Source organism: Oryza brachyantha, chromosome 2 (genome assembly GCF_000231095.2).
Source record: "Oryza brachyantha chromosome 2, ObraRS2, whole genome shotgun sequence".
NCBI lineage: Eukaryota > Viridiplantae > Streptophyta > Magnoliopsida > Poales > Poaceae > Oryza > Oryza brachyantha.
The window spans coordinates 10,790,058-10,814,008 of record NC_023164.2 but is presented as its reverse complement, the minus strand read 5'-3'; the positions used below and the strand labels follow the sequence as shown (position 1 = coordinate 10,814,008).

The 23,951-nt window shown below is 48.7% G+C and overlaps 1 protein-coding gene and 2 non-coding genes across 3 annotated transcripts; 2 read left to right on the top strand and 1 right to left on the bottom strand.

The window, feature by feature from the left end:
- The first annotated feature begins 963 nt into the window (after positions 1-963).
- TRNAN-GUU lies at positions 964-1,035 on the top strand. Its single transcript has one exon. It is a non-coding gene; the product is annotated as a tRNA-Asn (tRNA).
- Positions 1,036-1,729: 694 nt separating this feature from the next.
- TRNAD-AUC lies at positions 1,730-1,803 on the bottom strand. Its single transcript has one exon. It is a non-coding gene; the product is annotated as a tRNA-Asp (tRNA).
- Positions 1,804-19,344: 17,541 nt separating this feature from the next.
- LOC121053535 (ATP synthase subunit alpha, mitochondrial-like) lies at positions 19,345-20,904 on the top strand. The gene is given in 2 exon segments (XM_040520725.1): positions 19,345-19,872; positions 19,875-20,904. Coding segments are annotated over 2 exon segments (1,299 nt in total). The 5' UTR covers positions 19,345-19,595; the 3' UTR covers positions 20,897-20,904.
- The last annotated feature ends 3,047 nt before the right edge of the window (positions 20,905-23,951 follow it).

The following is a 23,951-nucleotide window of genomic DNA, read 5'->3' as shown; positions in this document are numbered from 1 at the left end:
TATGTCGAAGAGATTTACTTATTTGCCACTCCTTGGCTATCAAACCTTCCAATTCAAATTTAAAATTCAACCCCCAAGCGGCGATGATCCGTAGATCGAATGCCTGTTTTGAGAAGAGGGCATTGCTAGGATGGTTTGATCGAGGGTCACGACCTGTCTAGACCCACACATCCTAGCAACGTGGACTATCCTACTCTAATGAAAGAAAAATGACACTAAGCTGGATATGAGTAGATGTTGTTAGTCGAAAACGTCTTTCATTCACAATGAAACAGAATGGTCTTGCTCGATGCGTCATTTTATGATGTGTATTTTAATATTAAGAGTTCTTAAAAGTTATCAACTCAAAGCCCAACTGTCAAAAGGGTGCTACAATGTTCGAAATTCTCAACTTAACACGCCCCCTTACTTCCTCCGTGACCTCCCACTACTTCATCTATCGAAATGATTAGGTAGATCTCCTTTTTTCTAGCATTAAACCTGCTTGTGATCCTTAGGCTATAGAGCATAGAGCAGACAGAGAGATGAAAGGACCACCTTCTCCTGCTTGCTTGATCGAAACGGAATCTATTCACATTTAGATTAGCTGAAGTGCTACTTAACTTCACTTAGTAGTTGAAACTCGGAGAGACAGAGAGAGTCCTCTCTCATACTTGCCAATTCCCTTGCTGATCAGCAAGGGAATTAGCAGGAACCAACCTTAGTTGCCCCTCGGTAGAGTGAGTCTACTTAGCGAACTGGCAGGACGCGGAGATCGATTGATCAATATGCATATCGAGAGTTGATGGTTGACCGCCGCCCCCCTTGTCCTGTCCTGGGGGCTCCTCGGCCAGGGAGGCAAAGGGGATTGCTATCGTCACCCTTTCTCCCAGTGTATGTGAACGAGAAAAAGTGATGAACTTTTTTCCTTTTCGGTCTGCGGTTGGTCCAAAGAACGAGAGTCAGCTTCCTTAAGTCCGTTCTTCCTCAGTAGCTCAGTGGTAGAGCGGTCAGCTGTTAACTGACTGGTCGTAGGTTCGAATCCTACTTGGGAAGATTTCATTCATTCAGAATTCGAATTGATAGTTATAGCTTTTCTGGCTAGCGACCCCTGTCCTTCTCCTTTTTTTTTCTAAAGACACGGTAGAATCGTCAAACGGGACATCAAAAGTGGGAAGTTGATTGTAGGATTTCTATTCCTCACTCTCGTATAGGAGCAAGAAAATGGATGTGCGTGCTAACCCTTTCGCGCTAGTGTGCTCAACCCGTTGCTTGTTTGGTTCGTTCAATGAAAAGGGATAAGAAGGATCCACTGGGAATGAATGGGAAGACTGGGGTAGTATCTTCATTAGCCGGATGGAATTAGTCTCCACTAGCGTAATTCGAAGAACGAACAAGAAAAGGCGTCACTGTTTAGGTAGGAGGATGGATGCATCTGGTCCAATGGCTAAAGCTATGCCAGCTTCTTGTAGACTGGCAGTCTCCGAGAGGAAGCTTCACCCCCCCGGGGGAGGCCGGGTGGGATGGTAGACTTTTTTTTCGCCACAAGTGGGGACTCAGTCCTTGGCAAGACACAAGGGGGGAAGGAAGATCTTCACTCATTCATTAAGTGCCTGTGGTGAGACGCGACCCACAACAAACGAAGGGGGTGGAGGGAGACCGAAGAAGGAACAATTGTCTTGAATGCTACGCTGGGATCAGCTGCTTCCAGTGAAGACAAAATGAGTCGGGCAGGAAGAGGAAGATCGGGCGGGGAAAACGGGGTTCGAACCCCTGACTTCTGGCGTGATAGACCAGCACTCTAACCAACTGAGCTATTTCCCCCTTTCGTAACTACTGTCGATTCAACAGTCACCGACCGGTTACCTTTGTAACTATACCAAAGAAGCTGTACAACAGAATGCCCTTCGCCTTTAGTACTTTTATTTCTTTCGACGACAGTAGAAAGAAATGGCTCTGCTCACATAGACTCGGGGCTCCGTGCTCTATCAGCTTTTAGTTAGTTGGCACTACGCGCGACTTCAGTTGACAAAAGCGAACAAGATAGCACTAGCGCTCGCTAAGAACTTTCGTTTGTTCGCCTTCTAAAAGGCCTACTGACCTGCCGGTGAAAAGCCGGTTACAAAAAAAATAATAAAAAGTACCAAAACAACTGAAGCCTACATCCCACTACGTCTGGGTTCCCCTTCCTATGAACCTTGAGTCAGAGGTCTTACCTTGAGTCAATAGGTAGGGTCAACTATACCAAAGTGGAAGGGCCACTATCTAAGCTATTAGTGGGCTGGTTTGAACTGTTGATTTACTAAATCGAGTGAAGCTGTGTTGCGTAACAAGACTATAGGTCGCCAAGGCCTATAAGTACAAGTGGTCGCACTAACGGTCACTCTCAAACTCACTACTGGAGTGACGAAAGTTACTTAGCTTCTTTAATAGGGCTTGCCAAATGTCATGCCCTGAGTTTTTCCCTAGCTAAAACTCAATAAAATAATACATTAAAAATAATTTGTTAATTAAAGTTCAAGAGAAAATTCAGTGTAAATTAATTTAATTTAATTGGAAGCTTTTCGGATATTCTAAAATGTCCCAAATGTATTTTAAATTATTAACAGGATTTATATCTAAATTTTGGAGAATAAAATTTGCTCTAAAAACTTAATAAAAATCGGAAAATTGGAGGCAATTTCTTTTTTTTTCTCCTTCCTTTTTCCTTTCTTTTTCCCTTTTTCCTTTCTCCCTTTTTCCCCTTTTTTTCCTTTTCTCTTTTTCTTTTTATTTTTCTTTTCCTCTCTGGCCGAACTCCCCTCTGCCTTCCCCCTTGGCCGACCCTATCTCCCCCTTCCCCCTGTCGTACTCTCCTCTCCCACCTCTCCCTCCAAGCCGTGCACGATCCCACCTCCCTCCTTATCACGGTAAAACTAATTCCTAATTAATTAGGACTCCAATTTTTATCCCTTTGAAACCTTATCTATTTCCTTTTTAATAGGGGATGGATAACTAGATTTATCTCTAGCTCCCCCCTATAAATACCCCCCACAGCTTGGCCTCTTTCCCTCGTCTCCCTCTCCCGTGCACCTCCAGTCATCTCTTGCGCCTCCGCTACAGCTGTGCCGCCCCTATCCAGCAATTGCGCAGCACGCCGCTAGCAGCCCTGCTACATCCCTGTTCGCAGCAGCGAAAGCCGATCTAATCTGTCGCCGATCCTCAGGTTCGCATATATTTTACTCTTGTGAATCAATCTAAACTCATCTACCGTTTAATTGTTTAGGTTTCCTAGCCGAACAGCGAGGAACAACCGCAATCCATCGCTGATCTCTCCACCAAATCTTAGGTTCGCATAAGTTTTACTCATGCGAATCAATCTATTTTTGATCTACCGTGTAATTGCTTAGATTTTCTAATCAAATTATCTAGCATGAGATCAATCTACAGTGTGGACTTTAATTTTGCACGTGGATTGGTTTTACGTTAAAGAGTTTAGTTTCCAGTTTAGTGAATCATTAAATCTCAATTTAGCGGGTCGTTAGTTCCTGTCACTGTTCCGCTAACAGTTCACGGCTTCGCGTTTGGGATTTGATTCATCGTACGAATCTTTGATTCATGCACGTTTCGGTTCTGTGGGAAGCCGCGTTCTTTTCGAACCTTCCTGAGCCGCAGCCCAACCACGCTCGAAGTGCCCATCACCTCCCTTCGGCCCATCTCCCCTATTCCCCTTTTCTCTCCGCCGGCACAACACCCCCGGCCCACTCCTTCCTCCCTCCTCTCTCTCTCTTCAGCCTCCTCCTCTCCCTCGTGGGCGACCCATTTTAGCCCGCTCGCTCTCCCCCTCTTTTCTCTCTCTCCCTTTTCCATCTGGCCGAACCAGGCTGCGGCCCAAGACCCGTGCCCGAGGTCCGGCTCACCTCTCCCCTCTCCCTCGGCCGCCGACAGGTGGGGCCCACCTATCGGGGTCATCCCCTTCCTCCGGCAGTGTGCGTCCGCCTCGCCATGTCGCGCCGTCGGCCTCGCCACCGCCGTGGCCGTGCGCACCTTGGCCGCTGCCCTTCGCATCCTCCCCGCCTCCATCTCGCTGTGCCGCCTCGCCATGGCAGTCGCCACCGCGTCGCGTGCTGCTAGCCGCGTCGCGCCCTCACGCCTGTGCGTGCCTGCACGTCACCGCGCCACCCCGAGCTCGCCGCTGCCGTGCCTCTGCGCCGCGCTACCTCAGGCTCGTGCACCGCGGCCATCATTCCGCCTGCGTCGTCACGCCCGTCGCCGCGCTCCGCGTCACGCCGTCGGCCGCACCCCTTGCCGTGTCTCCGCCTACGTCTCGGTGCCGAGCTGCTTCGCCGCCGTGAAGTCGCCTCTGCTCGTGCCCGCGGTCCACGCGTCATCGCCGCATCCGCTTGCATCGTTGCCTCCCTCGTGCCGCCGTTGTCGGCCGCGAGCTACCTCTCCTCGCACCGTCTCCCCCTTCCCATCTCGTCGCTCGAGCCGCCGCTCTGCCGCGCCGGCCGTGCCTCGCACTGCACCCGCGCGTGCGCTGCGTCTCCACTGTGCCATCGCGTCATGCTCGCTTCCACCTCTGCCCGCCCCTCCGCCTTGCCGCCACGCCGGCACACCCCGCCGCCAAGCCTTTGCCGCCGTCGTGTTTGAATGTAAAAGCGGGGATTTTATAATCATAGGTTCAATATGATCAAAGAAGGGTGCCACTTGCCTTGCTTAGACCCACGAGGAACTTCGGCGACGACTTCGAGAACGAACGCCGCTGCGGCGGGGTCAAAACCTACGACAAACAAGGCAAAAAAAACAAAACATGCTATAAAACTACTGAAACAGAGAAAGAAACTATTTTTAATGGATTCTTGGCATTTTTCTGGATTTAGTGAAACTTGAATGGACCTAAACGGAGACTAGATGAATTACTTATGAATTTTAGAAGATTATCTGTGTTTTTAAACTAAACATAAAACCTTAATTGAATTATTGCGCAATTAATGGGGCTGCTGACGTCAGTGAGGAGAGAGGAGCTGACGGCTGACAGGTGGGGGCCACCTGTCGGTGGGAGAGAGGGGAAGTGGGCGGCTGACATGCGGGCCTGATCGAGAGGGAGGTGCTGGCTGGTGGGACCCGTTGGCCAGTGAGAGGGAAACAGAGAGGGGGAGGGGAGCGCGGCTGGCGGCGAGCGGCGCGATGGCACGGCGGAGACGGCGTACTCGGCTTCGGCTGGAGCGGAGGAGGGAGAGGGCGGCTGAGCGGCGGCGGTCGGCAACCAGCGACGGCGGTTGGGTCCGGCGAGGGCCAAGGAGAAGTGGTGACGGCCGGCGGCGAAGGAGAAGGTGGTGATGGGCGAAGGGACTGCGACGAGAACGGCGACAACGAGTTGGCGTGGATGAGGCGGAGATGGCGACGGGGTTGCGCGGCTCGGAGCGGTGGGAGGGAGAGACGATGACGGACGCTGGCAGCGGAGGCTTGGCGACCGTGCGGCGACGGTGACAACAGGCGGAGATGCGACGGCGAGCGCCGGCAGCGCATGACACCCAGTGATGGCGCGCGGGATCGGGTGGCGGCGGAGGACGTCGGCCGACGGCGAGCGGCGGGGCGCACTCGCGGTGGCACGAAGAAACAGAGGAAGGGAGGAGAGCGGGCTCACCGGGGTGGCGCGGCGACGACGGCCGATGCGACGAGATCGATCGGCACCGGGCGACGGTGGCGCGGCGGCGCGGCGGAGCGGCATCGGCGGCGCGAGGGAGAAGGGGATGCAGCGGGGCGGCGGTGCGGGTAAGCGGGGGCGGCAAAACGACGGCGTGACGGCGACGACGTCGGGCGGCGACCCGGCGGCGGCGGTGCGTGGCTCCTGGCGCTTGCCGATGGCTCGGGGAGGTCGGCAGCGGTGGCGAAGAGGAAAGAAAGAGGGAGAGAGGAGAGGAGAGCTGACCAGTGGCGATGGAAGGCGGCAGCACGTCGGCGAGGAGGAGGAACGGGCGATGGCGAGCGGAGCGGGGCGGCGACGTCGCGAGCGCGGACGGTGAAGTCGGGCACGACGGCGAAAAGGGCGAGGAGGCGGCGAGGAAGCTCGGCGACCACCGGTGGCGACGAAGGCCGGCGGAAGGTCGGTGAAGCCGAGGCGGAGGTGGTGACGCGGGTAGGCGGCGACGTCCAACGGCCGACGAGGAGATCAACGGCTGACGGCGACGGAGGGAAGCTTCGGGGAGAGAGGGGGAAGTGGCGGCGGGGCAGAGGCACGGGGATTTTATTGGGTGGCGGCGTCGCCTAGGGCGGGATGGCCGGTGGAGACCAAGTTGGCGACGCGGCGGGCTCGGCGGCGGCCGTTGCGGCGACGGAGCGGCGTCCGGAGGAGTCGGGGCGGAGGCGGACTCGACCGACGCCTGGGTTCGGTCGCTGACAGGCGGGGCCCGCCCGTCAGTGGCGCAAGGGAGGAAGGAGGCGAGGCGGACTTCGCCACGGCATAGGCGCGGACTGGCGAAGCTGGGCTGGCGGCTCGGGGCAGCTGGGCCGAGCGGCGGCCCGGGACGGAGGCAGCGCGCGCGGGAGAGGCCGGCTCGGCTGGGCCGGCCTAGAGGGAGAGGTGGGCTGGCTCGGCTAGGCCGGCCCGGGAAGGAGGAGGGGAAAAAGAAAAAGGAAAAAGAAAAGAGAGAGGAGGAAAATTGGACTTCGGCCCAATTTGAGAAGGAAGGGAAAAAGAAAGGAAAAAGGAGGGAAAAAAAGGAAAGCCCCACTTTTGCCGAATTTTAAATTAATTTGTTTGGCCAAATTTTATACTTCTGCAATTTGAATTTAAATCCAATTAGTTGATTTGCGAGCCTCAATTTAATTAAATTAGGTTCTTTTAGAGGGATTTTTCCAGAGTTAATTAAGCCAATTGTTATTTACGAATTTCTTTTACAATTTTAGGCTTAGGACAAACTCCGGGCGTGACAGTCACCACCTCTGCCTCGATCTCGCCGACTCACCCGCACGGTCGCCGCCGCCGGTGAGTGTCTCCTTCCTCCTCCCCTCTCTCTTTTCCTTCCCGGCTGACCGCCATCGAGCCGCACGCCGTCGCCGGACGTGTGCGGAGCTCGTCGTCGCCGCCGCCCGCTGCTGTCGACGTCGCCTTCGCGACGCCGTCGTCAAGCCGCCGCCACCCGCGCCCGTCCACGCTCGCGGTCGTCGCCCGGTCGTCGTCGCCACGCCAGTCCGTCGCCGCCGCTTTGCCCGGCAGCGCCGCGTGCGCCGCCGCCTCGGTCGTGCGCCGCGCGCCGTCGCCCGATGTCGGTTGTCGCCGTCGCGCCGTCGCCGCCATGCCGCGCACCGTCGCCGCGCGCCGCTGGCCGAACCACTCTCCCCGCTCCCCTGCTCTCTCTCCTTCTGACCGACGGGTCCCACCCGTCAGCCGCTGCCGCACCCCTCCTCCCTCTCTCCTCCCCGGGTCCCACCTGTCAGCCTCTCCTCTCCCCTCTCTTCCACCGACAGGTGGCCCCCACCCGTCAGCGCCTCCTCTCTCCTCGCTGACGTCAGCAGCCCCATTAATTGCGCAATAATTGATTTAGGACTTTTCTGTTTAGATAAAAAACACAGATTATCTTCTAAAATTCATAAGTAATTCATCTAGTCTCCGTTTAGGTCCATTCAAATTTCATTAATTCATAAAATTGTCAAGAATCCATTAAAAATACTTTCTTTTCCTGTTTCAGTAGAGTTTGTGCCTGTTTTATTTATTTTTGTGCTTTGTCGCTTAGATTCAGACCCCGCCGAAGAGCCGGTTTACTTCGAGATCGTCGCCGAAGTTCCCTAGGGGCCAGAGCAAGGCAAGTGGCACTCATCTTTGATCATATTGAACCCATTATTGCAAATTCCCTGCTTTCTTTATTCAAATAAGCATTGTTTTAATTAAAGTATTTACGGTATTTATTTTTTCGGGTAAACCTTATGATTATGTCGTTGTTTATCCAACTTTATTCATTGATGGACCAGGGGTAACTTGATTAGAGTTAGGCCTAGGTTAATGCTTAGCCGTGCTTAGAACAAGTAGCTCATGGGATCACCTTTAATCATGCTTAGTCCTGAATAGCTATAATATTGATTCATTACCCAGTTCGGGTTAATGTCAACTAAAATATTGATAATGGTGGGCTGTGGATGCATGGTTTTGAGAGTCGCACCCATGGCAATTAAGGACCGGTTCACGGGAAACCCTGGAAGTAATTATGTGCTAACCACATGCCGAAATGGGTAAGGTGGGATTTGAAGCATGACTGCGAACTATTTGACGTACCGAGGCAAGGGTAGGCGTGATGGAGTATGGACGGGCAATTGTGGTGTAACGAAAGCCTCTGCTGCTTCCGGATCTACCAAGGCACAAGAGGGGACTGCCCGACTTGGTGTAAAGGAGGGGGTGAAACCTGAAGTGTGGTGCGATTAAATAGGAAGGGTTATGTGACGGGTCCTATCACGGTCTCCTTTCCGGTATACCATGGTGGTATGTCGGTGCACGTTCAAGTGTAGTGGAGTCGTGTCTTGTGGGTACAGTAGTGCACCTCTGATCAGAGTATAAACTATTCGAATAGCCGTGCCCACGGTTACGGGCGAACTCCTAGCTTCACTGTGATTAGTGAACTTTTAATAACTTGAGTAAACTGGTTTTCACTCGGGACTACTACAACATGGTGTAACGTTGAGTAGTGGTTGGGCCTGTTGCAACGTGGTGTAACGTTGGATAGTGTTGTGGTACTTTACAATTGTTATTTACTTATCCTTTACTGTATTCAATTACCTTTATTCATTTTAATCTCTGTTATTTGTTTAACCGCTGCTTTAATGCAACTAACCCTAGCCTGCCCTTGATAATCCCTATGCATCATTCACTCCCCCTTATCCGTGTTACTTGTTGAGTACGGTGGTTTGTGCTCAGCCTTGCTTAACTTTCCCCACCAGAGCTGGAAGTCGAGTCCGATGGAGGTGCCTCTCAGGAGTGAGCTGATCTGTCGTCGAAGCTTTGCCTGTGGACTGGAGCCGTACCCACTGGAGCTAGTCTACCTTTTCTTTCCGCTGCATTTCCGCTAGAATAAGTGTTATTTTCAGTTGTTTCTAAGAACGATGGTTATGTAATCAACATTGTCTTTTTGTGTACCTTGGCTGGTCCTGGATAGAGATTTTAATACACAATTAAGTTCAGAAATTCGTGTGAGGAATTTCTGGGCATGACACGCAACATATGTCCACCCGCCCTTTCCTTTGAGAATCCTATTCCTATATCGATTTAGCTGCATAGGCAATACGAAATTACTACGAATAAATGACAAGCGAACCCTCGAAAACCGAACCCAGGGATGAAACCAGCATCACAATACGATGCAGCTCCATGCCCAGGCCGAAACCGAGGAGCACACCCCTGGGAGGACAACTCAATCACCAAAGACAAAGGTATCGCTCGTAAAAGGAACTCGCATCGTGGTAGTCGCTCTAGCGTTAGGTTCAATGCTAGAGGTTAAAAGGTTCAATGCAAGGGTTTAAATACACCTCTAACCCTAGGGAAGGGGGCGTGCCGTTCCCAATGGTTGAATTGCTTCCTTGTCTGCTTTGCTTTGCCAAAACACTTATTATGTTTATATGACAAGGTAATTTCAGAATTGAAGTGTAAAAGCAACACTCACCGGCTTGGTTTAGGAATCGATAGCCTACACAAGAAATAAAAGCAATGGAAAAGCAGTCCCAACCTGCTTCAAAGCTGCAGTCCTAGCTAGCCTATCTTCGACGTCAAAACCAATTTCTTCAAAAGCTTTTTTCAGCTCGCCCTTGTGCTTATGCCAGCCTTTGTTCACTTGTCTCGGGCTTACTTCTAGACTTGGATGGACTTCGATCTTCATCTTTAGTAATACCTAACGTTGCTAGGGTCTTCCATGCTTATAAAGTATTAAAAAATAGATTCTTTTTTCCTAGTGTTTAACTTTTTATCCCGACTTTCTACAACTTTGTTCAATGCTAGTTCCTAACCCATGAATAAAGGCTCCGCTGGCTACCGGGTTCAGAGAAGTTTGTAAGCTCTTTCTCTTTTTTCGGGTTTATCCCCGAACATGTTGGGGCAACTGGTAGATTTACATATCTGATATGTCTGGTCCTTCCCTTCGGGCATGTACACCAACTAGAACAGGTGAACTTTCAGCAGCATTTCCTTCAACTGGAGCTCATCCAGGAACACCATATCCAGGGAGCAACAGCATCTGTTTGCTTCTGGCTTTCAATAAGCTCTCCAAACTGAGTATACGAAAAGTGCATCAAAGTGCTGCCAGACCTCGAAAAATGGCCTTATGGCCCTTTTTTCTTGTGCCACATAGCCCGTACATGAACCACCACTTGGGCAAGGGGTAGGCCCTTTCCCTCGTTGCCTGCTACTCCGACAAGTACTACCTCCCCCAAGGTAGTACTTGTCTGCTGCTTGTGAAAACATAATAAACATATTTTCTCATTGCTTATCCGAGTAACACTCCCTTCCCTGAGAGGGAAGTATTACTCTGCCTCGGATTAAAAACAGCTATAACAAATAAAACAGCTATAACATATTACCACTCTTTTATTCGAGTAGTCCTTTCACCCCCGAGGTGAAAGTCCTCCTCTATTTATTTGAACAACATTTAACATACCGGACTCTTCCTATTTCTTAAAGGCGAGACTGCTCGGGTGGCACCTCGCTCCGCTACGCTCGGGTAGAACCTCGCTCCGGCTAGTAGATCTTACCAATAATAACTGTTACAGACTCCGCGTTTGATGGTGGACTACCAATTCCCTTTCTTGTTGAATGCAAAAGAAGCAAGATTATAGGCCGTATACTATGTGATTTCATCTTAGACGATCAAATCACTAAATGGTCTCTCTCTACGGCACTTTTATTTCAATGTTAGGCTAGGCTTCTTCTTTCCCGAAGGAACTCTCTGGAATGCTCGATTAACCACTGCTTAGTGGTATCGAATGATACAAAGTTGTTCAAGGAGCTAAACGCGAACACAAGAAATTGCCTACCTTAGATGCCATAAGTCTTCCTTACCGAGGGAAAAAGCATTGGGACTACTTTACCCACCCTTATTAGCAACCTCATCATAAAGAGGACCCATAAAGACAATATGCGGATCTTCTCATTGCCTTCCTTACAGCTAGGAGAGCACGAAAAGTGCTTCTGAAAGCTGAGAGAAAGACACCAGGATCTACTACCACAGTATGACACCAATCAACATACTTGACCCACTGCTGTCCCCTTATATTCACAATGGAAAGAAAAGAGATGCAGAAAGAAGAGTCTAAATAAAAGAAGAGAATATATAACGATTACAGCCGTGTATGTAGTAGGAAGAGGAAAAAAAAGAATTAAAACAACTATGTTGTCAACTATTTATGCTCATTGCTAGAGTGAAATAAGTTTCTTCATGCGCTTCCGAATAAGCAAAAAGAATAGATTCTTACTCAAGTAGTTTGGTTTGTAGTGTATTGACTCTAGTAGTGTAGTTAGCATGCCTTCCGTTCCTTGCTTGCTTATGCACTTTTTAATTAAAGACGACCTTTCAATTAATTATTGACTGGATAAAGTAGTATTAGTTAATATACGCTGATTCAGACAAATCACAAATAAGAGACAGTCTTTTTCTATACTGTATGCTAGGACAGACCCTTAGGTGAGCACAAGCACAGCCGGCCTTCCACCTCTTTATACTTATGTTTAGCAGTGTACCTGGTCTTACTTTTTAAAAAGTTTACGCTTGTGTCCCAAGCTTACAAGTTCGAAGAAGAGTATTGTATTGACCTCTTGCCTATTATTGCTGGGCAAAAGCAGTTTGATAGGAAGAAGTCCGTATTTCTACCGAAAGTAGTTACAAAAGGAGTCTTGCATAAGTTGTTGACGTTGCTTCCGGAGAAGTAGTTCGTTTCCAGAACAGAGCGAGAAAGAAGAGAAAGAGAGGTACGCACTGTGAAAGAAGCCCACGTTCCCACTCTTCTTTCCCCCACCAGGTTGGGGGGCCTCGATATCTCTATTTGCAAAGAGAGACATCAAGAAAATAGAACCAGGTAATCTTTTGAGATGAAATAATCGATCATCATTGCAGATCTCAGTAAGAGTACATTGAGGATTGATTCCGAATCTACCATAGAGTGAAGTGAGTTCATAAGTATTTTGTATATATATGCCAAAGCATTATTACCTTCTTTCTTAGCCTCTAGCTCTTCATGACCTGTTGTGTCTGCCCTCGACTTAGCAAATAGAAAGGTTTCGCAGATGAAGATTAGGATGCACTGAACACTTTTCCAGATCTGGTTTTTGCGGCATAAGTGCACTGAAAAATCTTTGATTCTCATCTCGTTTCACTTGCATTTTCTTTCGTTCAGTCTCGCTCTCGTTCTAAAGTGGAATCGAACCACTCACCCCGTTTGGATTTAGAGTCCAAAGGACCCAGGCCTAGCGAACGAAAGAGGATTTACAGTACCACGCCCACTGCCCTGCCTGATCCTTTTGATTGCTTTATTTTTATATGATTTTTTGAGCAACTAGCGCGAAAGCCGTTGCGCGTTAGCGCATTCTCCACCACACATTTTTATATGATTTTCTGACGTGCGAAGTGCTCAGAATAATCCAGGTCGTTCAACCCCCGGATGTAGCCACTAACGTGGTTCACCGGGTTACCAAAGGGACGCTTGGCTTGAAGAGTTTTATGAGCATAGTCATCGAACTTCACTATAATATTAGGTTTGTCATGACATCTTCCCTCTAACTGAGTTATTTCGAAGAATGAATCAGGGTTTTTGTGCTCCTTCGTATCAGGCCTATAAGCGCTTTATAGATAAGTGTCAACCTCATATTGCTACCAATTTGGCTTGCTAGCGAGGACTTGGAATTTATGCTTTTAAAGAAAATGGATTTACAGCTAAGGTTGAGTCCATCGGGTTGGTTTGATGCAAAGCACCTATTTTGAGTCTCGATCCAGAGGATTGGAAGCTAATATTACTTAATTAAGTCGGTCTTCCTTCTCTTGTGCACTCTTCTTATTCTTTCTCAACCTGTGCTGGGCTTGCTGGGAAATGTATAAGGTGGTCCCAAGGACTTTATTTGGGTAGATATTGGGGAATGCCATAGATTCTGTTCAGTGTCATGGTTTCTTTTACTTTTTTATTGGCGTCCGGCGCATGCATACAACCATTCCTTCTTCTCCTCGGAACGTCAGGTCGGTCATGCCTCCTCTCATAAATCTACTATCTCTAATTGGTAGAGTGAAATAGAGTACTCAAACAAAGTGAAAGAGCTACACCCAGAAATGCGAGTCCACTCACTACTCGACTACCGACTTTGAAATGTGAAACAATTCTTTCATTCAGTCAGGCTAAAATGAACACAATTAAAAGAAAAGGCAACTCATCTATTCATTCCACGAAAAAATGTCAGTCAAAGTAAGTCAATGAAAAAGCCCCTTACTCCAGTCAGTTAGTTAATCTTAACTAGGAAATGCAAGTAAGGAGCTAAAAGCCCTGCTCCTCTTGGTTGACCGCCATGGTCTGCAGCTCCTGCCTTTCTTTACCCTTCCACTTTCCTTCAACCTAGTGATGAATGAGCCCGATAAAACCAGCCAGAATGAGGAATCTTTGAAATTTATGCATTGGAAAAGAAGGGAGCACATACCGTAAGAACAAGCCTTCTCGTTTGTAGGGAGAGCTGCCCATTATTCTTCTTCGAGAGGAATCCAAGAGAAACAACAGGAACAAAACATTCTTTCAATGGGAAATCATAATAAAGGAGCAGTCTAATAGTCTGTCAAAAAGCACTTTCAAATGATGAACTTGCTAATGCAACTTATTCTACTAAATACTAGAAGCAAACCAACATGCTAGAGACAGAGCTAACAACTACTATTCGAGAAAAGGAAGAAATAAAGAAATAAAACAATCTATTAGTTAATTTCAAAATGGGAAGACCGCCACTCAACAATGCCAACGAGGAAGCACTTGACTATTTACTTACTTTCGTTTCAGTTCTCAATTAATAGAAAAAACCCTTGAATCGACACCACTCATCCATCTATCTCTGGATCCAGGCTCGCCTCCACTCATTCCTTGTTCTGGACTGTTGCCTTCGCAGGGGCTCCGGGGTCTAGGCATTGGCTGAGCAACCACCTTCTTCCAGTATTCTTAGCTTACTGTCAGCTTCCTGCCTGATCGGTGCTGAGTGATTGTTCTTGCTTGGCTTTTGTTTTTCATCATGAAATCAAACGCGGAATCTGTAACAGTTTTGACCAATCCGTCGAATTGGGTATCATAGGCTATCTTTGTTCGGGGATATCTTTGCTCTGTCACGGTACGAATGAGGTAAAATGTGGGTTAAGCTGGAGATGCTACTGGTGATCGGCCATCTAGCTCTAAGCGGGCCCCTTAAGGTGGTCATCTTATTCTATCACCAACATTTTGTGTAGCTCATACAAAGTCAGCAGAGCTAGCAGCTCTAGCACCCATCCCTTTGGTTCTCGAGGGTGAGAGGCCAACAATCGATAAAATCTATCCATCGATTTATGCAGTTCCATAAAAAAAGGGAAGAAATTCATTGCTGAGGGATAAATCAGCCATGAACATGATGAGAAAAGCACGTGGTAACAAAATCGAATGAAAGTACTGCCTATTACTGATCGAAACCTAGCGCATCATGTTTCGAGTCGCCAGGTGTTTATTCTCTTGGAAGCTAACCTACTCTCATGTTCAGTTAGTTGCCGATCTCATGTTGCAGACGTGTCTGTCTTGCAATTGGAGGGGTCGGCCGGATTCCCTACAAATAAAGTATTAAGAAACGAAGGAAGAGTGCACGTTCGGACCTCAACTAGTCTTCGTGCTCATCGGGGCCAGTTTTAAGCTTTCAGAGAGTGGTCATCATACCCTTGCTTTCAGGCTTGGGCTTGGCGGATCCTCTAAGTAATGGGTACGTAGGTTTTGTGTCTGTCTTATGTCATCCTGGTGATTTATCATCGGAATAGCTCAGTTCGAGGGGGGGGGGGGGTGGTAAGCTGAAGCGTCGAATAGTTTTTTTAGTGTACAGTGTCTTGGTTTCAGTTTGATCAACTATCCGCTTCAAAAAGGATAGTTCACACTGTGCTCATTCTCAAAAAAAGAAAAAAACTTCAACATTTCGTTGGTAAAACCAACACCGACGTCAAACAAGTCTCTCCTAATAAGGAGGACTGAGATTCTATTTTAACACTCCGAGTCCGATGTCTGCATTTAAAAAACTTTTCACCCAACGAAGGTGGGTGCACACAGAAACAACAAGCGAGTTGCTTCTCGCTGTGGCCCCATACCTGCCACAAATAACAGATCAAATAGTGGACTGCCTCCCGCAGATAGCAGAAATGGTAGGCCGTGACGTTCACTCAGTGGCGGAAACCACTACCGGTCTGCCCCAGCTACAAGGGGAGGCTTGCCCAAGTAGTTCATCTAAACTCTTCAATCCAACCGTAGAAGCATTACCTTTCCTGGAAATGGATGTAAATAAAATAACCACAAATTTTAAAAATTCTTATGTGGGTAAGCTCAACGAAAAGGAAATCGTTTTACTTGCTTCTCAAACTTTTCAATTGAAAAGGAAAATCCTGAATTGTCACGCCCAGAAAATCCTCACACGAATTTCTGAACTTAATTGTGTATTAAATCCCTGTCTAGGACCAGCCAGGGTACACAAAAAGACAATGTTGATTACATAACCATCGTTCTTAGAAACAACTGAAAATTACACTTATTCTAGCGGAAATGCAGCGGAAAGAAAAACAAAGGGGTAGACTAGCTCCAGCGGGTACGGCTCCAGTCCACAGGCAACACTTCGACGGCGGAACAGCTCACTCCTGAAAGGCACCTCCATCGGACTCGACTTCTAGCTCTGGGTGGGAAAGTTAAGCAAGGCTGAGTACTGTCACGCCCAGAAATTCCTCACACGAATTTCTGAACTTAATTGTGTATTAAATCCCTGTCTAGGACCAGCCAGGGTACACAAAAAGACAATGTTGATTACATAACCATCGTTCTTAGAAACAACTGAAAATTACACTTATTCTAGCGGAAATGCAGCGGAAAGAAAAACAAAGGGGGTAGACTAGCTCCAGCGGGTACGGCTCCAGTCCACAGGCAACACTTCAACGGCGGAACAGCTCACTCCTGAGAGGCACCTCCGTCGGACTCGACTTCTAGCTCTAGGGTGGGAAAGATAAGCAAGGCTGAGTACAAACCACCGTACTCAACAAGTAACACGGACAAGGGGAAAATAAATGATGCAACGGGATTTACAAGGACAGGCTAGGGTTAGTTGCAATAAAGCAGCAGTTTAAATAAATAACAGAGCTTAAAGAATAAAGGTAATTAAGTATAGTAAAGCATAAATAAAATAAGCAGTTGTAAAGTACCAGAACACTGTCCAACGTTACACCACGTTGCAACAGGCCCAACCACTACTCAACGTTACACCACGTTGCAGTAGTCCTGAGTGATAACAAATTTAGTCAAGTTATTAAGGTTCACTAATCACAGTGAAGCTGGGAGTTCGCCCTTAACCGTGGGCACGGCTATTCGAATAATTTATACTCTGATCAGAGGTGTACTACTGTACCCACAAGACACGACTCCACTACACTTGAACGTGCGCCGACATACCACCATGGCATACCGGAAAGGAGACCGTGATAGGACCCGTTACACAACCCTCCCTATTTAATCGCACCACATTTCAGGTTTCACCCCCTCCTTTACACCAAGTCGGGCAGTCCCCTCTTGTGCCTTGGTAGATCCAGAAGCAGGAGAAGCTTTCGTTACACCACGATTGCCCGTCCATACTCCATCACGCCTACCCTTGCCTGGGTACGTCAAATAGTTCGAAGTCATGCTCCAAATCCCAGCTTACCCATTTCGGCATGTGGTTAGCACTTATTTACTTCCAGGGTTTCCCGTGAACCGGTCCTTAATCGCCATGGGTGCGACTCTCAAAACCATGCACCCACAGCCCACCATTATCAATATTTTAGTTGACATTAACCCGAACCGGGTAGTGAATCACTATCTCAGCTATTCAGAACTAAGCATAATTAAATGTGATCCCATGAGCTATTTGTTCTAAGCATGGCTAAGCATTAACCTAGGCCTGACTCTAATCAAGTTACCCCTGGTCCAGCAATGAATAAAGTTGGATAAACGACGGCATAATAATAAGGTTTACCCGAAAATAGCATAAAGTAAGTAATTTAATTAAAACAATGCATATTTGAAATAAATAAGCGAGGAATTTGCAATAATGGCTTCAATATGTTCAAGGATGAGTGTCACTTGCCTTGCTCTGGCCCTTGGGGAACTTCGGCGATGATCTCGAATTAAACCGGCTCTTCGGCGGGGTCCGAATCTAAGCGACAAAGCACAAAAATAAATAAAACAGGCACAAACTCTACTGAAACAGCAAAAGAAACTATTTTTAATGGATTCTTGATAATTTTATGAATTTAATGAAATTTGAATGGACCTAAACGGAGACTAGATGAATTACTTATGAATTTTAGAAGTTTTCTGGGTTTTTAGCTAAACAGAAAAGTCCTAAATCAATTATTGCGCAATTAATGGGTCTGCTGACGTCAGCGAGGAGAGAGGAAACTGACGGCTGACAGGTGGGGACCACTTGTCGGTGAGAGAAGGGGAGAGGGAGAGACTGACACGCGGGCCCAGGGAGGAGAGAGAGAGGAGGCGGGCGCGGGGACGACTGACGGGTGGGACCCACTCGTCAGCACGAGAGAGGAACAGAGAGGAGGTGACAGAACGCGCGGTCGGGCGGACGGCGGGCGACGCGGCGGCGGCGGCGCACGGCGACGGCGACGGCGACGGCGACGACGGCCGGGGTGGCGACGCACGGGCGCAACCCGGCAAAACAGCGGCGACGGCGACTGGCGAGCGGCGATGGCGTGGCACGCGCGGGCGCAAGCAACGGCGGCCAGACGTCGGCGACGCGGAGGCGACGACGACCACGGCGGCCGGCGGGAGCGGCGAGCTTCGGTCTCGTCCGGCGACGGCACGTGACTCGGCGGCGGTCGGCCGGAAAGGGGGAGAAAGAGGGGAGGAGGGTGCGGGTGCTCACCGGCAGCGGCGAGGGCGCGGGCGGGTCGGCGAGACCGAGGCGGAGGTGGCGACGCGGGCGGGTGCGGGAGATCGGCGGTGGCGGCGGAGATCGATTGGCGGCGGTGAGGCGACCGGGCGCGACGGCGACGACGCGACGGAGGAATGCGCGGCGCGGGGGACGCTCACCGGCGACGACGAGGGTGGCGACCGGTCGGCGACAGCGGCACGGAGGCGATGACGTGGCTGGACAGCGGCGAAGGCGTCCGACGGTGAAAATTGCACGGCGGCGGCGAGAGGCAGCAGCGCGGCGGCGACACGAGCGACGGCGGAAAGTGGGCGACGGGGCGGCGGCGGTGGGGATTTATAGGGTGGCGGCACCGGCTAGGGCGGGCGGAGGTTGGAGACCGAGTCGGCGACGACGCGGTCTCGACGGCGACCGTTGCGGCGGCGGCGGACTTGGACTCGGCCGGCGCGGGCGCGGCGCGGGCTGGCGGAGCTCGGTCGCTGACAGGTGGGCCCCACCTGTCAGTGGCGCGAGAGAGAGGAGGGAGGCAGCGCGGACTCACGGCGCGGGCGAGCGGACGACGCGGGAGCTGGGCCGAGCGGCGGCCCAGGCGGGGCGGGCTCTGGCGGGCGGAGGGAGGCCGGCTCGGCTGGGCCGGCCGAGGAGGAGGCTGCGGGCTGGCTCGGCTGGGCCGGCCCGGGAAGGAAAAGAAAAAGAAAAGGAAAAGGAAAAAGAAAGAGGGAGGAAAATTGGACTTCGGCCCAATTTGAGAAGGAAGGGAAAAAGGAAGGAAAAAGGAGGGAAAAAGGAAAACCCCACTTTTGCCGAGTTTTAAATTAATTTGTTTGGCCAAATTTTATACTTCTGCAATTTGAATTTAAATCCAGTTAGTCGATTTGCGAGCCTCGATTTAGTTGAATTAGGTTTTTTTAGAGGGATTCTTCCTGAGTTAATTAAGCCAATTGTTGTTTACGGATTTCTTTTTACGATTTAGGCTTAGGACGAAACTCCGGGTGTGACATGAATGAACTGGCTCTTTTAGCAGGGGAGGAAAATGGCCCCCTCCTTTTCAATACGACTGGTGCTGATGATATTCTCACCACCCTTTCAAGGGCCGAGTATAAACGGAGTTATCTTGAACTAATAAGCAAAAGCTTAGTTAGGAAGGGCATAGAAAGTTGTTATTATAAAACCCTTTTGCAAAAGAGGTTGGAAGAGTTTCCAAATACTTGGGAGCAATATTTAAAATAGAAGCGTTACCACGCGATAAAATAGAAGCGTTATCACTGGTGAGTTTCTCATGAAAGATGATTAGATGGTGGGCATAATCAGAGCTGTATGAGATTCTTTTCTTTCTATAGGAAAACCCTGTGTTAGTAAGTGGTTGAAATAGCTCATGGGAGTGTCTGCCCCATTCGATAATGGCATTTATGATCTAGTGGAGTGAGTGATTGTGGTGTTCAGTCTAAGGTAGTTTTTCTTTTTAAAAAGCGGAATTCCCCCTTCTCTCATCCATCGTCTTTGTTAAAGTATGGAATTCTCACCCAGAGCTGCAGAACTCATAACTCTATTAGAAAGTAGAATGACCAACTTTTACACGAATTTGAAAGTGGATGAGATCGGTCGAGTGGTCTCAGTTGGAGATGGGATTGCATGTGTTTATGGATTGAACGAGATTCAAGCTGGAGAAATGGTGGAATTTGCCAGCGGTGTGAAAGGAATAGCCTTGAATCTTGAGAATGAGAATGTAGGTATTATTGTCTTTGATAGTGATACCGCTATTAAAGAAGGAGATCTTGTCAAGCGCAATCTATTGTGGATGTTCCTGCGGGAAAGGCCATGTTAGGCCGTGTGGTCGACGCCTTGGGAGTACCTATTGATGGAAAAGGGGCTCTAAGCGATCACGAACGAAGACGTGTCGAAGTGAAAGCCCCAGGGATTATTGAACGTAAATCTGTGCATGAACCCATGCAAACAGGCTTAAAAGCAGTGGATAGCCTGGTTCCTATAGGCCGTGGTCAACGAGAACTTATAATTGGGGATAGACAAACTGGAAAAACTGCAATAGCTATCGATACTATATTAAACCAAAAGCAAATGAACTCAAGGGGCAAAAATGAGAGTGAGACATTGTATTGTGTCTATGTTGCGATTGGACAAAAACGCTCGACTGTGGCACAATTAGTTCTAATTCTTTCAGAAGCGAATGCTTTGGAATATTCCATTCTTGTAGCAGCCACTGCTTCGGATCCTGCTCCTCTGCAATTTCTGGCCCCATTTTCAGGGTGTGCCATGGGGGAATATTTCTGCGATAACGGAATGCACGCATTAATTATATATGATGATCGAAGTAAACAGGCGGTGGCATATCGACAAATGTCATTATTGTTACGCCGACCACCAGGTCGTGAGGCTTTCCCAGGGGATGTTTTCAATTTACATTCACGCCTTTTAGAAAGAGCCGCTAAACGATCGGACCAGACAGGTGCAGGTAGCTTGACTGCGTTACCCATGATTGAAACACAAGCTGGAGATGTATCGGCCTATGTCCCCACCAATGTGATGTCCATTACAGATGGACAAATCTGTTTGGAAATAGAGCTCTTTTATCGCGGAATTAGACCTGCTATTAACGTTGGCTTATCCGTCAATCGCGTCAGGTCTGCTGCTCAGTTGAAAGCTATGAAACAAGTCTGCAGTAGTTCAAAATTGGAATTGGCACAATGTCACGAAGTGGCCGCCTTCACTCAATTTGGGTCAGACCTTGATGCTGCGACTCAGGCAGTACTCAATAGAGGTGCAAGGCTTACAGAAGTGCCCAAACAACCATAATATGAACCACTTCCCACTACTACGGAACCCTCTATCCGTAACGGGCAGCAACAGGTTTCACTCATGGGTATGTGGGCCGTGACGGACAAAAGGTTACTGAAACCCAAATGTTTCACTCACGGGTCAACGGACCGTTACGGATAAATAATTCCCGTAATGGTTCGTCAATTTGAACCGTGACCAATAATGATATAGGACACCATGGTATGCGAAAAATACCCGTGACCGATAGTTAGCTGTAACGGCCCAAAATTTAGAACCGTGACCGATAGGAGAGTATCTGTCACGGTCTGTACATCTAGAACTATGACAGATACTCTCCTATCTGTTACTGTTGTAGATTACGGACCGTTACCAATAGGAGAGTACCTGCAACGGTCTGTACATCTAGAACCGTGACCGATACTCTCCCATCTGTCACGGCTAATTGTTTATACCTGTTACGGATATCTATTTATTAAAAAAAAATAAAATATAAATTCGACTGGCCTCTGGTAATGCCAACCATGCCCTCTGTAAACAAGCAATAATCCAGTAATATGTGCAACAAATCAGTATGATTCAAATTTAAAACATCATGCCAAATATTACGGTAAGCAAGCAATTAGCAACACACAAACATTAATGTACGATGTAACAACAAATATATACAATCAATCAACTCTTCCATCACAATAAATGACAATTAAATAGGTACATTGAAAAATTTGAACAAAATTTAAGACATTCAGTTATCCCTCATACTTGCTAGCGTGAAATTGCCCCTTTGGACTGATTACATCGGTTAACAAGAATGTGAACTCATGTGGTTCCGACATGCCCAGAGGCTAGAGGCGAATCCGTTCACGGTCCGTAGGACCAACACCATTGGAAGGTTGATGGCCCACCCCGCCTAGAATAGGAATCTTTGACTAGGCTTACACACATTCGCTCACTTACTCTGTCCCCCCTCAGCTCACCCCAGCCCCAGGTACGCCGTCTCCAAGGCCTCACACAAAATCTTCACTGACAACATATGCATGTCTCGACGATTGATGTCGACAATAAACTTACAGGGTGGCTACCGAGCTCATAATTCGATGGTTAAGATGAAGAGGGAGACGATTTACCCAGGTTCAAGCTCTCGACGTGGCAAGATAATACCTTACTCCTGCTTGGCGATTGTAATGCACAAATGGATCTCCGTTGCCCTCAAGGGGGGCACCCCGTACCCCTTATATAGTGAGGGAAGGGTTACAGATATGATAGAGTCCTAATCTACTAAGAGTAAGATCTATCCCAACTCGGTTGCGCCCTGAGTCCGAAGTACACGGCATGCAATCCGGTACATCCCAGACTCTTAGCGGACACCATACAGATATAATCTCCTTCCTATTCGGTACCCCATTGTCTGTACGTATTGGTATAGTCTCCGAATACCCCCGGTATAGGTATCCCACAGCAGCCCCCGAAGTCGTCATAGCAGCGATAGTCATCCGTGCGGATTATTGATCCTCAGGCGTTTTCCGGCACTATATGCTTGACACTATCCGAGTGCTTTTCAGCCGTTCCCCGAGTGCTTCCCGAGTGATCCCGAGTACTCTGTGATGATTGTAGAGGCTGTGGAAGGCTCTGAATGGAAGAAGACATTAGGTGCATCGAATAGGTGTACCCCCAACTCTATGCTTAAATGCATAACAATTAAACATAGAGTCATCTATGGACTGTTACCTAGCAGGTTTTTTTTTGACTCGAGCCGCACTGCTCCAAATGCTTCTGGGCCCGAGTGATTTGGAAATGATTTTGTGTTGTGTTTCCCTAGACATACAGCCTTCAGCTATGTTCTGCCCATGGGATAGGTTGCGCCGGCTGGCATAACCGTTAGAGCCGAGTAGTTAGTACCGAGTATATTCGGCTTTACTCAAAGTTTAGGCATAGGCTAAGAAGCGCAGTTAAGTGCCATGGGCGATATCGACTGACGCCTGCCCGAGTGCGATCATAGGCCCAAAACATAGGCGTACCGTCGATTCCCGATTTGAAGGAAATTACGAATTTCATATTACCATGACAAAACTCGCAATGTTCCTTAAAAATGGCATGGTATCCGTAATGCCAGCACCGAAAATTTCGGTCCGCCCTGCCTGCATGGGAACATAACAATACTTTTGCCCAGTAACGGAATTTTCTAGCCGTTAGGCCCAGTGGCAGCCCATTTAAGCCTCCCGTTACCCTGTCTATTCATCTTCTTCTTCGCCGCGCTGGTTACTGTAGCCCCAATTTGCTCCAGTGACCCGTGCTCACCGAAACCCTAGCCTCCACACCCAGACCTCCAGCCTCTTCTCCGCTCACCACACTCATGCTTCCCTTCAATCCTACCGAAGAGAGCCCCAAATGGCTTCCCCAGCGGATTCAGGGAAGACGCTGCCGCTGCACGCATGGCAGCCCTCCATAATCTGAGACCAGAACCTCTCTGACCTCTCCGGAGCTGGCTTGATCCAGAGCAAGGAGCTAGCCGGGTACCCCAGCGCTTACGGTGAGGAATTCCCTGCCCCTAACTCACGGGAAGTAGTTGTATCCGAACCATTCTTTGAGTGGGGTTCGAACCACTCACCCCATTTGGATTTAGTGTGCAAAGGGCCCAGGCCCAGTGAACGAAAGAGGTTTACAGTCCCACGCCCACTGCCCTGCCCGAACCTTTTAATTGCTCTATTTTTATATGATTTTTTGAGCAACTAGCACGAAAGCCGTTGCGCATTAGCGCATTCTCCACCACACATTTTTATACGATTTTCTGAAGTGTGAAGTGCTCAGAATAATCCAGGTCATTCGACCCCCGGATGTAGCCACTAACGTGGTTCACAGGGTTACCAAAGGGACGCTTGGCTTGAAGAGTTTTATGAGCATAGTCATCGAACTTCACTATACTATTAGGTTTGTCATGACATCTTCCCTCTAACTGAGTTATTTTGAAGAATGAATCAGGGTTTTTGCGCTCCTTGGTATCAGGCCTATAAGCGCTTTATAGATAAGTGTCAACCTCATATTGCTACCAATTTGGCTTGCTAGCGAGGACATG